At 36.4% G+C, this 14,879-nt stretch overlaps 1 protein-coding gene across 2 annotated transcripts in view; it reads left to right on the plus strand.

Annotated features, from left to right (window-relative positions):
* SPATA7 (spermatogenesis associated 7) overlaps window positions 1-14,879 on the plus strand; it is a 40,772-nt gene that overhangs the window by 20,618 nt on the left and 5,275 nt on the right. For both annotated transcript variants that reach the window (XM_083836497.1, XM_083836496.1), the window contains exons 5-7: window positions 4,627-4,760; window positions 13,303-13,781; window positions 13,949-14,015. In XM_083836497.1, coding sequence (XP_083692623.1) covers window positions 4,627-4,760; window positions 13,303-13,781; window positions 13,949-14,015 — 680 coding nt within the window. The remainder of the gene's footprint in view (window positions 1-4,626; window positions 4,761-13,302; window positions 13,782-13,948; window positions 14,016-14,879) is intronic.

Consider the following 14,879-nt stretch of genomic DNA (forward strand, 5'->3'; position numbering starts at 1 on the left):
GGTATCAAGCCGTTAATAAATCCTTTGTCACCTTTCCTCATCGTGATTCCTCCTTTATTTGACAAAACAGTGTTATTGATCATGGATATGAAGGACTGCAGAATCATGTCTTAGAGTTATGAAAATTAAATTTTGTGTTAAAAAAATTAAAAGTATACTTATGAGAAACCAGAACTTCATACCAATGGCAAAGTGCCATTTGAGTTTGATGAGAGCTCACCCCAGCTGCTTAAATCATGGTGCACTGGAGATTTGTGCTGAGCTAGGAGCTGATGGTAAAAGCTGTTAGCTCTCATGGAAGGAAGAGCTTGCCTGCAGTAGTAATACCACCTACTGCTATGCTGTATGTTTTAATTACGGTCACTTCAAGCTCATCAGAACTGAGGTTGATGCAAATTTGCACTGGTAATCAGGGAGAATTCATAAGGGAAAATATTAACCAGAAGTGTGTTAATGTAAAAATAATTGATATAAAAACACATTAGAGAAATGCACAGTGCTGGATAATTCTTTTGAGTTATGTTGTTCTGCAAGCTGAACTCGATTTAAATCTGACATAATATTTTGTTGTGTGCCATGGCTTGTTTACATCAATAATGAAATGACTTGAAGGTTGAATCTGCCAAGTGTGCTGTAATGTGGCATATGATAAATTTAGAGATCAGAAATTCAGAACAAAGGACAACCACTGTCATTCTGAAACACACTGTCCTTTTTAGCACGGAGCTTGCAAGCTGCTTAGGAGTGTGATGGGTATGATTATTTTGTTTTCTGCCAGGTTTATGACATGATTTTATAATTCGAAGCACGTCTTTATAACACTGCTGCAGCCTAGTCTTAAGGAAGAAAGAATCGAGCCTGTAGAGGGAGTATTCTAACAAAGAAATACAACAATACAATCTCCACTTCAGGAGTGTGGTGTAAACTTTGTGAAAAGGGTATTTGCCCCCGCAAAAGCGTTCCTTCTGTGAGAGACTGATCAGTGTTCTGTATTTAGCTCTCTATGGAGAATGCTACAGTTTAGCCTCTTTAAAATTTGTGGGTTTTCGTATGCTTCCTCTCATTGCTAACAGATTTAAGAGAACAGATTCATAGAGTGGGTGGAGTAAGTTAGGGAATTTACTTAGTTTCACAGACTGAATATATCTGATATACAAAAATTACTGCTTTGTTTGTGATGTAAAACTGTTGCTTTGCTGTAAATTTTTGTTGTGGCTTTGAGCAGAGCAGTTATTGGGATACGTTAATCTCAATGTCTATACTACATGTAAAAAGGAGACTCACGTTATTTGGATCCATAGACTATTTTTTATTCTTTCATTATTTTACCCTTTTAAATAGATGAAAAAATTTTTTTTCTTTTATTTGTCACAAGATACTTATTGTCTTGAACTTTTTCCATATTTACAAATATTACTCATTTCTGGTGCCAATGTACATTAAAATATATTTGCAGTGAAACTACTAAGTACCTATTAACAAATTTCAGATAAAAAAAATTAGTAAATCTACATTTGACAAGAGTGCCCTTGGCACACTGTTGTAGACTATTAGGAAGTAAACATCAACTGAATTTGTTAACAGGTACTCGATACCTCAGTGAAAACTAAAGAAGCTTTATCTTTAGTTAATTTGAAGCAGCAGATATCTGGAACAGAGTGGAATCTTTCCAATTAAGAGATAAGTATCCCTTTCAAAACTGCATGTTTCTTCCTGAATGCTCTTCTCATTCTTTCTGTGAGAATGCCCAGAAATAAATGCACAGCTGCAGGACAAGCGATTGTATATGGCAGCCCTGAGGATCTTCAGCTCCCATCAGTTGTAATGTTATTTGCAATTAGTGCTTCAAAGGTTCAGGCCATTTTTAGGATGCCATTTTCTGTCTGGCTGAAGCCAAACAGAAAAACTGGATTCTCCAGTCCCTGCTTGAGGAAACGATGTGTGAAGAGTAAATGAGTAGCATACATTTTTTGTGCTTGTACCCTTGTCTTTGTTGCTTGCTGACTGCCTCAGGGCTGTCCTAATTTACATCTAGTTGTCTGTTTATGTCTACAGTAACTCTATTCAAGAGGGATTTCTTTATCTCTGAATCTGCTGCTTTTACAATTCCTAGGCTTTTACAGCAGATCTAGCCTGAGAGTTCCCTAAGGTGGGGACAAGGCAGGTACACTGCAAGGATTTTCTGCCATTCTGTTTTGCAAGTGTCTGCTCTGCCTTGTGGTATGCATGAATGACTTTATAGCTTTTGGAACACACTTAATGGATTAGCTGAGCTAAGCTCAATATATCATTGGTGTGAGGCAAGGGCTTTACATTTCCCATGTAGGTGACAGTAGTCCCGATGGATCATTCTGACAACCAAAGATAGCCTTAGCATCCTGGCGTGCTTACTGTTCTTTTCTTTCTTTACTCTTTACTTGGGCACAGGGCATATTTTGGCAGAGAAGAGTCGTAGCACACAGTCCTGGAGGAGATCTGTGGAAGTTGGCTTAGTTTTTGAACTCCAGTAGTAAAGACCAAGTCTGTTGACGTATGTTAAATCTCAAACTTCATCTGGTAAAGAGTGGAATAGGGACAACAGAAGTACTCAGTTTTTCGTTAATATTCACACTGCTGTACGATTTGCTTAGAAACTCCTGGTAAGCAATGTTGTGCAGGCTGAACAAGCAGTAAGGGGTTTGCCTCTGTTTTCATAGATGAACTCACTTTCTACCTAAGCACTTGAGTGTAAGAAAATTTCTCTTTCAGCCACGTACTCGTGCTTACAAAATAAGACACCTGTAATTCTGTATGATTTGCATTCTTGATTTGTAGAGCTCTATCATCCATTCATTCATTGTTTCCTTAGATATTTGTTCAATACTCATACACCGTTTTACTGGAGCAGTAGGCAAGATTTGAATTTTTACAGCTTCCATTCACGTGCACACACAGCCGCACACTGTTGAACCACCATAATTATCTCAAACATATAAAACTTGTGACCTGTAGCAAAATTTTGAGTGCCCTTCTGTAACTTTTAAGACAAACATAATTAGAAATAAAAATAATTTAGAATAACCACATAATAATAATTTAGAGTAGAAAGACAAATATTGAGTTTTAATTATTTAATGGTACAGTATATTTTTTCCTTCTATTATAAGTCATATTTTAATTCAGTTTTGTAGAATTTAGTACATATTAACTTCAGCTAACACCTTTCCAGGAGTAAAAGCAACTTTATATTGTAAGTACTCTAATGGAATATACTGAATAATCAGCAGCTGTAAAAGAAATTACTTTGTATTTTACATATCAATTGTAAGAAGTGAAAGACAGAAAGGGATTTCCCTGAGGAATGAGAGCAGGGATTTTGCATCTGAAGGAATTGCTTCTAGTTTAAAAGGGGACTAAAATGTTCAATAAAACTAATACACGTGCTTGATTGAGTCCTAGAGATTATCGTGTCTCTTGATTCTAATAGACACAGTTGCATGTATGGTAAAGGTTGTTTAAATGTCCCCAGATTGCTGTAGTTCTCAGCTGTCTAGAAGAATGTACCACATCAATCCACAAAGTTATTTACATTTCCATGCGTTAAGCATTATAAGCTGTGTGAATGTTGGGGTCTACCAGAGCATGATATAAATACATTTTGAAACTGAAGAAGAAACTTGCGAAGGCCTTTCTGTCTGTGTGTGTGTCTCAAATAAACCATTCGTATGCTTGAGTCTGTATTAAGTGAATGAGTATTGTAGTCAAGAGTTAAAAGTTTCATTTTGTAGACTTCAAAAGTATGCTTGGCTCTTCATTCCTGTTTGGAAATTATTAACGTTTTTGATCAGTTTTATTTGGATTTTTCAACTTTGTCTACTTCATCATCTGTGGCACCTGGGTGCTTATAATATACAAAAACTTACTATGTGCTATGCAGGATACTGGGTAAAGGTGACTGACAGCAAACATGAACACAGACAGAAAACGTATCTATATTTCTTTTGGGCTTCTCTTTATCTGGTAGCATATATACCTAACTCATCTTCTGTGATACAGGGACACCATGTGAGGTCTTGCACTGCAGACCAGTGCAGACTGATAAAAATTTTCCCTCCTGATCTGGCAGTGGCCCTTTCACAGAGTTTGCCTGTATTGTGTATGTTCTTGGCTTGAACATGCTGTTTCACAATGGATTTCTGTACATGGGAGACTATTTTTACATGGTTTGAGCAGATTTTGTATATGGCAAATTTACTAACGGTAAACATGTTGTTTCTTGCTAACACATTGGATGAGAGTACAGTTAGAGGAGTTCTGTCCATAAAGTTTGAGAATGAGCTTGTTAGTTTTCAGTCAGGGTGCTCTGTTAGCATTACTGATCTTGAAATTTCCACACAGTACTGTATTGCTTGTGGGATATGAGAATACCTAAAGGAAACTAAGGTACAGCTTCAGCTACCAAGATATTCTGATATTTTCTTCTAAAAAACAGATGTAATTTTTTGTAATTGCCAAGTGAAGTAGAACCTATCTCTGTGGTCTCACTTTGCTGAGTGACTGGAACCCCTGTGACATTTTCAAATCACTTAGGACAAATTAAGAGTAAGATTTCAGATTGGACCTGACAAACTTTATCTCTTTCCTAAGTTGCTGACCAGCAGAGAAGAGAGAGACTGAAAAAGAAGATAGCCAGGTGTGAAAAAGAAATGAGTGTGGGCAAAAATGCCTCACGATCCAGCTCAAGAGAGAGTGGAAGGCTGCTGTCAACCTCTTTTGGACAGGTAGATATTTTAATTTTGCTTAGTAGATATCATAGTCTGCTTGCCTGCCCTAACAACACCTGGTCACCAATGTGGCATTAGTTCTAGAGGCAGGGCTAGCATATTTCAAACAACAGACAGTGGTCTTCCTGGCATGTGCCACTGTGTCAACCTTCTGATGGAGATGGCAGGTATGAAGAGTGCCTGTGGTAAAGACAAGTTCTAGTTACCCTTGAATTCTCTCTTTCATCTCAGCTTGAATCCCCATGTTTCTCTCTCTTTGTTGAAAGTGGAAATTAGTGGTTAAGCCATCAAAATGAGTGAAGATTATGCTTTTCTGTCTATATGTATAGGTTCACTCATTTTGACTGGCATTTCATCCAGTTATATGACATATATTTCCAAATAGTATATAAATAGGCTAATAAACTATAGAATCATTTTCATCGCTGTAGAGGAGCAATTCACAACTTAAAAAAGAATGCTATCTTAACTTTGTTGATTTTAATACCAAATGCTTCATATGTTGTTTTAAGCATATGTAGAGCTCGACTACATTTCCAAGTAGATCAGAAAACTCATCAGTAGTTTTTCTGTGTGACTCTTTTTTTGCAGTAGGCAATCTGAGAATGACCTTGTTGTAATGTGGAGAAATAATGCTTTGAAATTCAGTTCATGGCTCTTAGTTAGGGATGCATTAGAAAAAGTAGAAAACATCATATTTAAGATCCAAATTTTATTTTTCACAGTGAAACCAACTAAAGTGTGCTTAAAATCTTTAATTACTGTATAAATTCTCAGTTCTGCAATGAAGGGATGTAAGTGTGGTATTTAATATAGCATTATAAGAGATTGTCATTCTTCCTTTGTTTTAATCCCTCCCAAAACAAGGTCCTTCTAAAATAATCTGTCCAGTTCTTCTAATGATTTACAGGTGCCTTCCCATCAAAAGTTGTCCTGGAAGTATAGATTGTATCATGGCAAGAGAAGTTGTAGTTTTCCTTATGTTTGTTAGCCTTAGAGTGTAACTGTAGTTACACAAACTGTAGGTTTTGGATATCCTTCTTTTATCCTTTTATCCTTCTGTAGCCTTTTAGCCTTTTATTCTTCTGTAAGTTTGTTGTTGGTTTTGTTTTCACTTTACATATGCAAAAAGTAATCTTCACTAACATACAATTTGGCACTTTGTTAGTCAAATCATTGATGATTATATTGCTGGTTTTACAAGATGTTTTTCACTGGAGTATGAATCAGAGCACCAGCAAGTTAATGAAATTCTACAAATGAGCCTTCTGGCGGAAGGGTAAGCAGTGGAAGTAATTGGAGGTAGTGGCAAAAGTAGAATGTGGTCCTGTTCTTCATAAGCATCTTATAACAGAAGGATTATAAGGATAAAAGACAAGTAGAGTTCTGCTGGCTTTGCCAACACTAAATTTAAATGTAAGAATACTAAAGCTAAAGACATGACTTTCACAATGCATAATTTCTTGAGTACTAAAATGTTGCTCTTGTAAAATGTATATCAAAAGTAACATATACATTAATAACCATTGTAATTTCAACAGGGTCAATGTCTGAATAGATTATAGGCTAAATATGTGCTACCCAGCTTTGATTTATGCACCTGACTTTTTATTTTCAAAAGACTTCATTCATTAGCATTCACTTTTTATGCTTTCTCATAAGTCTGGTGCTTTTATTTAATCATTCTTCATTTTTTCAACAGCTGCTTTTATTATCATTTAATGGTGCAATAGAGCACAGAAACTGTTTTCCATTGAGCCTGTGCTTTGTGCATCATAAAAACAAAAAGAACTAAAAATAATTCTTCTGAAAGATATAATTATATGTTATATATTTCTTATAATCTCTGTCATTTAGTCAACATATTTTATTATACAATGAGCTGAGTATGAATCTGAGTATCTATAATGTCTTAAACATGACTAGCCTCCTCTTTCACTGTTTTGTGTGAGGCTTTGAATGCACAAGAACCATAAATTCTTCATGTGTAATATCTATTTATAAAGTTACTGTAATGAAAGAATCTACTATGATATGCAATGAACCGAGGAAGCTATTTCTGTTGTGGCTACCTAGATTTCATAACAGATTTTCATTAAAAGGAGAGTATTTTCATCACTAAGAGGTAAGTATTCCACATTAACCTGTGGGTTAAGATGCAGTAGATGTTTATTGTGCATCGTGCATGAGAAGACCTAAGTGTGAGAAGCTAAGGAGCAGTCTGATTTTCAAAGGGCGCAATGGAGCAGTGTTTTGATGGGATCACTAGCAACTAAGTTACTTCAAGGACAGCAGTTTCTGTCAATGTCAACCAGAGGGGCAGGGAGTGTGTAAGATGTGCAGGGAACAGCTTTACTTCTCTTCTTTTTCCATGCAACATAATGATGATGATTGACACCATGTGTGAAGATGTATCAAAATAGGGTGATAAACTACAGATATGGATGCTGAAAGGGCTGTTAACTTGAATTTGTCTTTGCTAATAGGTAATTTTAAGTGAGTATTTAGTCTAATTTAGACTGAAAAGCTTGAGGGTGAATAAGCAGCACATCTGTGGGTATCCAGTCATTTATCTATCACCAAATTAAGTGTGCATAGTCTGTCTTAAATCAATTACTTGAAGGCATTTTCTTACAATAGAAGGGCTATTTGATGCAGCCTGGAAAATATTGTGTTGTGTATGCAAAGAATGCTACTAACCGTGTAGTCTTTCTAACTATTGTAGTCATATCCCTAGACTTTATCTGAAAATCTGAATTGAGCTGGCCATGAGTAGAATCTCTGATTTGAGTAAGACTTTCTATTTCATATCCCATGTTCAGATAATCCTATTAATAGGCATTTCTGACTGCTGAAGATTTTTTTTAAAAGAAATAAATCTGTGCCAAAAGTCAGTTGAAAGGATCTAAGCCATTTTAAGCATAATTGTCATTGTTTTTGGAGTGCAAAGAACTGCTTCATATTTCAAGATTAGTTTCAGTCTGATTTTTGAGACATTTTGTTTTCTTAAGAAGGAAAATTATGACCTTTCTTATGCTTGCACTTATGAAATATAGATTAGGAAACACCATTAACTGTTTGTAATCTGTTGTTAATTTTGTATGCAGTGCACACGTATGGCTATGTGAATTACCTACTCAAATGAATTGTGTTTAAAGATTTATTATACGGTTAAGATATTAAGAGTCTGAAGATGTATTATGCTTGAATTAGTTTTGTCAGAATGAGATATGTGAACAACTGTAAGAGAACAGAAGAACCTTCTGAACACCAAAGAAAGATGTTTTCATCAGGAATGCTCTGTACAGATTTCCTTGCTGGCTTCATAACAGCAGTCACCTCTCCTGCTGGTTGTTTTATTTAATACATTTCTTCATGCACATTCAGTAATATCCTTCTTAATAGCATCAGGCTCCTTGATGAAAATAGGGATGTATCACATTATACAACAGAATAACACACACACAAGCACATGCACACATAAAGAATGTAACAAGAATATAGTTTTGAGTGAGAAAAATCATTGTTTCTGATGACAGTATGGCAAACTGATTATATTCATTCAGGTCTTACTTGTTCACAGGCTTGTGTGAATAGTCTCTCTCATGTTTCTCAATTTTTAAGTAAATATCAAAGTATACAATAAAATGAACATCTGACATACAAAGTGTTGTGGGAGCAGCAAATGTAAAGGCCAGTTGCTAACCAAATGAGACCTTTGCTCTGTCCAAGCAGCAGAGGGCAGGAATTCAGTTGACTTACAGCAACATTAGTGGCTTTTAAATTGAGCTGTGTTAAGAATCAGATGTTCATTTATTACAAAATTGCAGCTTCTATGTCTTGGCAATATGGTTCATAAAGTGTCTCTGTGAGCTCATTTTACAATAGTAGATGAAATATTCTATTTGAAGACCTCTTTTTGTGCAAGAACAAGTTAATGTCAAGACCTAAACTCATCAGTGGCTCCATGAGAGGTGCCTTTGGACATTTTATGTGGAGATTTAGCAAGCTTTCCTTTCTAACCTTGTTTTTTTGTTAGTAGATGACACATTGGTGTCTTTTGAGCTAAGAAAGTAAACCTCTCTTATGAAGTAAAAGTAACTTAAAGACAAATCTGGATTCTTTCTTTCTGTTAATTCTCTTGCCCATCAGACCAGAGCGTTATGCTTTGATCTGTTTTGACTGAACTTTCGCAGACTCCGTGAAGATTCAGGGTTCCTCTCAATACGAGCTTGCTGCAAGTAATATTCCATTTACCACAGAGCTGTGGTTAAAAAAAAAAAAAAAAAAAGGCATAAATGTTTAATTTAGTAACTCTTTTTAAGGGGATTGTTATTGCTGAAATATATCATTGGGTAATTTTTGGTCTTTCAAAACAAATTACAATTGGTTGAATCAACAGAATAGGAATATACATTGGAAAGTAAGAGAAGTGTCACTGTAAGTAATATAATTTGGAGTCACAAGCAGTTTTTGCTAGTGCTAATGTCCAAACCTATGGTACTGCTATTGAATAATTTTTTTTGAATTGCATCAGAAGAGCTAAAAATTCGGTTAGTGTGTAACTGCATATTTGTAGGCCTGTTTTGTCTCTTTTTTCCAGGTAAAAATCTGATGCTTTTACAGATACAGATTAGAGAAGAAAATGGACATACTTGCTTACAGTTGATTTGCCTGTACCGAAAGAGACATGCAAATAATTTTCTGAAACATCAATGACAAATTGCAGACAAACATTATCTTGCATTCCTTAAAATCTTTTTGAAGTCAGCAAGATAGTTCCTTGTTCCTGATACTGTTTGTATATCCAAAGGCTGTACTCCCTGCCTGTTTCTGTTTGGGCCTTAAAGGTTTAGCCCAGGAAAAGGGGTTCAAAGACATCCTTCTCAGTACTCAAATGAATGCATCTCAAGATTGACACAAATATGGCTGTGGTTTGTGGTTCTACTAGCTAGTCACTACCTTGGCTACTGTTATACTTATGACATGTTTGAGAAGAAGAAACTTGTCCTAAGCTTCCTCAAAAATAAGGAAAGCTTAAATTTAGAATATTGCCATTTTTACCATATCCTTTTGTCTTGTTTTAGGATTGGCTCTACTGAATCCAAGAAACAGAACATGTGGCTTTCATGAGTAGTTGGCACATTAACGTCTTTTGGTTTATTTTCTTTGTTGTTGTTGTTTGTATATTGCGAGGCACCAGTCATCATCCCATGTTAACAAACGCTTCTACAATCTGATTTATTTTGCAGCTCCATGAACTATTTTAATCACTGAGAGTAAAAAGTACACAACAAAAATTAAGCTGTTTTTAATACATGCTGAAGAGTGTAGAATTAGCTTTTCAAAATATCTGTATAGGTGGATTCTGAATCTTTCCAGTCTTATCTGTTTTCTGTAGTGTTGAGCTGCCACTGCAATTATTTTATATGCAAACAATCACACTGGTAAGCCTTATTATGCTGCTTGCTAAAACAAGGATTTGTTTGGCATTGTTGCTACATGTTATCAGTTCAGCATTTAATTGTGCTGTAGTCGTAAAATTAAGTTCACTAATGTGATACACCATCAAGAAAGGCTTATTTTGGCTCAGCTAACTAAAAAAAAAATGCCTCTTTGCATCAGCAGCTGTGCACATTTTGGGGGCACTGGAACAGCATGGATAGATATTAATGATTTGGGAGGAAATTGTGTGGAATTGTGAAGGAAATATACAGCATGACAGCAGTGTGTTCTGTGATTTCATTTTGATGGTAAACTAACTGCATTTTTTAATATTCCTCTTAAACAGCATTTACTGCATGCTGCAAAATGTATATTATTTGAGTTTTAATTTAAAATCCCAAGCAGTTCTGAAAGGAAAAAAAATAGAATAGTGTAGATTCAAAGCAATAACAGTAGCAGTTTATGAGATGATCCAACATTTATACAGGGAGAGTCATTGCTTAGAACTTTTAAGAACACATCGTTTAGAAATTGAACAGTAGAATAGAAGATCTATGAATATTTACAAGTTATACTATGTATTACATAGTTTAATATATATTACCGGCTTATTAGTAATATATAATCATCCCATACTGTATATTATTAGGCTACAGTGTCATGAATTTTCAACAAATGTACAAGGAGTTCCAAGTGTCTTTACTTTTCCTGCAGCACACCTACATCCCCCAAGTGGGAGGCTTCAGAAGTCTCACAGCAGCTATTGATTACCTTGCAAAATTCCTATTATTTGCTGAGATGGTGAAGGCATATCTACAAGTTAATTTCTGTGTTAGAAGTTGAATTTTCTTATGAAACGCCTCTATTTGTATACATCTATTTAAATCTTACAGCATTTGGTGAAGCAGTTGCCCTGGAGCTTTGTGAACTGAATGTAAGGAACAGTAAAATCATTGTTTTAAGAGGTCTGACTATTTAATTAGACATGAACTGAATTGATTTGGGTTTGTAGCTGTTGATTTTGAATTGGGCTTTGTCAGATGTTATTTTATTTTAGCTGTTATTTTGTCTTGTGTTATACTGCTTGCATGGTGTGGCCATGAGATTTGTCCCACTCTACTCTGCACTGATGTGGCCTCACCTTGAGTACTGTGTGCAGTTTTGGGCACCACAATATAAGAAGGACATAAAACTATTAGAGACCATCCAAAGGAGGGCTTCAAAGATAGTGAATGGTTTAGAGAGCAAGATGCATCAGGAGCAGCCGAAGTCCCTTGGTTCATTCAGCCTAGATGGGAGGAGACTGAGGGGAGGCCTCATGGCGGCCTGCAGCTCCCTCATGAGGGGGGCGGAGGGGCAGGCGCTGAGCTCTGCTCTCTGGGGACAGCGACAGGACCCGAGGGAACGGCATGGAGCTGGGATAGGGGAGGGTCAGGCTGGGTGCTAGGGAAAGGTTCTGCAGGTTGGGCACTGGTACAGGCTCCCCGGGGATGCGGTCACGGCACCGAGTCTGCTGGAGCCAAGCAGCTTTTGGACAACATTCTTGGACGTATGGTTCAATTTTATATGGTAGTCCTGTGCGGACCCAGGAGTTGGACTCGATGATCCATGTGGGTCCCTTCCAACTCAGGATGTTCTATGATTCTGTGAGATGTTCCAGAACAACATTACCCTCACAGCTTCTGGACCTCACTGTGCCAGGACCTAGGAGCAAGCACCTTCTCTGGTAGTTGTGCTGCCAGGTAGCTTTAATACCCACACGAGTCATCTCTTCTCCATCACGCAGCTGTGTGTAACAGAACTTGCATGGTATAAATACATGTGGATGAAATTAAAATAGCTTATAGAAAGTTTTCTTGGTTTTAGGCTTCTGGTTTAATTTCCTAACTCTGCAATATGGCCATCCTTGGAGATCATAAAATGTCATACATACCCTTCACTGATAACATTTTCAATGCATGGTTGTGTGTTAGGTAGGAAAAGAATACACAATAGCTGTATTGCTAAGATGCTTCCTAACTGTTCAGACACACTATAAAGCACATTTATTAGCACACATACACTGCCCATGTATTTATACTTTCAACTTGGAAATTTTTCAAAGTTCTCTTAGGATAGAAATCAAATTTCTTTCTATTGAATTGTTCCTCCTCATCTTACCAAAAAAAAATAAATCTTCAAATGCCAGTTAGATTTAGCTATGTTTCTGTCTTAGCTTTGGCACAGTGTCATAATACAGTTCAGGAATATTGATGAATTTTTAAGCATTAAGATTTTCATTTTTTTTCAGAAAGCAGAAAAAGATAGTATGGTCTTTCCAAATAATTCGTTTTTTTTTTAACATTTCTCAATGACCTACTTAGTTTTCAAATTTTGATTTCACGTTATTAGTTCTTTTCTTATCTCTGTCATTAGCATGGTGTTACTCAATGCTTAGTCTTACTAAAATTGAAATAATTGGAAAAAAATTTACAGCCCTACCAAAGATGTGAATCTTCCACCTATAGGCAAAAGAAGAGGGTTACACAGGGAATAAACAGCTAGTTACAAATTTTCTTACTCTGTGTCTTAAGCCACATTACAGTAGTTTCCGTGTTGGTCTAAGATGAGTCCGTGAGTGGTGCCCCTTACCAAATGTACATCTTACAAAGATAGCCAGCATTTGATAAAGTTAATAGGGTTTGGAGAGAAAGGTAACAACTCCACACTTGAAGGTAATTGTGGATAATGTCTATTTACCTTCCTTTGCCCGGGCAGTGCAAACAGAGCATACCCATATAAAATAATGTGCCTCAATTCAACAATTATTAGTTCCTTGACTTTTAAAAATGTATTACGGTTTTGGACTAAAATGATTGAACCTCCTGGTTTGATGTAGCCATCGCTATTCTATAAGAAAGCACCAGTCTTTTCACATAAAGGTGTTAAGACTTGTTAGCTCTGGAGCTGCTCTGAAACCAGTTTGATTGTAGGAAACTGGATTTTTCTTACAAAGAAAATACCTCCAAGTTGGTAGCAATAATAACTGCGAGTGCCAACTTGAAAAAAGCTGGTAAGTTGCAAACCAATCAAATCTTGTTTTATTTTTTTCTAGAGTCCCTTGGAAGCAGAAGACAAAGACAGTCTGTTCCCCTCTGTTCAGCATGCACAGTATCTGTCAAGAGCACTGTCACCTTACGGCGAGCATGGCTTGGTTCACTCCAGTCCAGTAAAACATACCAGAAAACATTCTCGGAATACATCTAACACATCTAACTCAAACTCAAGTGTCAGTACATCAAGTACACCAAGAAAACACTCCGGAGTTTCAAGCAGTTGCTCTTCTGATAGTTTTGTGAGCATTGGTCGTTCCCAGAGGCATCAGGATAGGAACTCCAAAGTATACAGTGGGGATCTTCTAGACAGGCACTCTGAATTATTTACTGGAAGCCGAAAACCTTTTACTCCACGCACCTTAATATCAGATGCTAAATCCGTCCTGTCAGAGTACAGGTATTACACTCCTGCTCGAAGGAAAAGGAAAAATCGCTGCAAGCGGCATGTGGAAGCTGAAACACAGACTGATGTGATCAGGTACAGAACTTAAGTCTTTATTTTGAAACCATGGAATTTAGCTGTTATCATAATTGTATCTTAATAAAAGCAACAAATTCTGTTCTCATTTACATATGTATAGAGGCAGAATAATTACTCTGAAAATATTTTAGATATACTATCTAACACATCTCTAAATTTTGTAGCTTTCCAACTACAGACAAAGCATCTGGGAGAAAAGTTATGACTGAACAGCAGAGGATGACAGTGAAGGTAATAAAATCATCATCAATCAGTCAGGGTACTTTTCCCACACCCTTCACCATCATTTTGGGGTATATATTTCATCTCTGACATAGAACTGAATTAAGTTTCATTTTCTTTATTGTCATGAGATGAATTAGTTATGTGGAGGTGAGGGAGTTTCAGAAGAACAAGCAGAAACAGCAGGAAAAAATACTTAGATGTGTGAAGAGCGCTTGGAACATTACAAAATTTTTGAAGGGTACCCCCTTCCCCGAAGTTTTACAAGTGCACCAGTGTGCTTAATTAAGGACATAGATAATTGGTACATAATTTTTCAGCAGAAGAAAGTGTGTCTGTTACAACAATTTTTTCTATATTTTTACATTGGGTAATGTACACATAAAGCCTTTGATGAAAGAATTGGAACAAAGGAATCCCTTCCTCTGACTAAACAACCAAACCAGCAAAGCGAGGATATTTTTCTTGCTATTGTTTGCTTTCTGTCTTGCTTAATATGTCTGAATTTTGTAATGAACAATCATACCACTTCAAATTCTACCTGCTCCTAGTATTTTATATTACAGTCACAGATATGTTTGGACTTTCTTCCTGAATAAGGGGTACAAGGTCAGACTATTTGTGTCTCTGCCTTAATAAGACAATTAATTATGGACGAGATGAGAGAAAATGTTTTTATAGCTTTACTGAAAATGGAAGGGTAGCTACACCTGAATTGATCTACATCTGCAGCTGACCTCATTGAGAAATACAAATGATTATTCAGAAGGCTTCACACCAGTTCCATGAAGAACTTCTGATTTAATTTCGAAACTGTTACATCTGCTTTTTTCTTTGGCCATTGTAAGTCACAGCAGTAAGTCTGTAGCTTTA

Source organism: Anser anser, assembly GCF_964211835.1.
Source record: "Anser anser genome assembly, chromosome: 5".
NCBI classification, from domain to species: Eukaryota; Metazoa; Chordata; class Aves; order Anseriformes; family Anatidae; genus Anser; species Anser anser.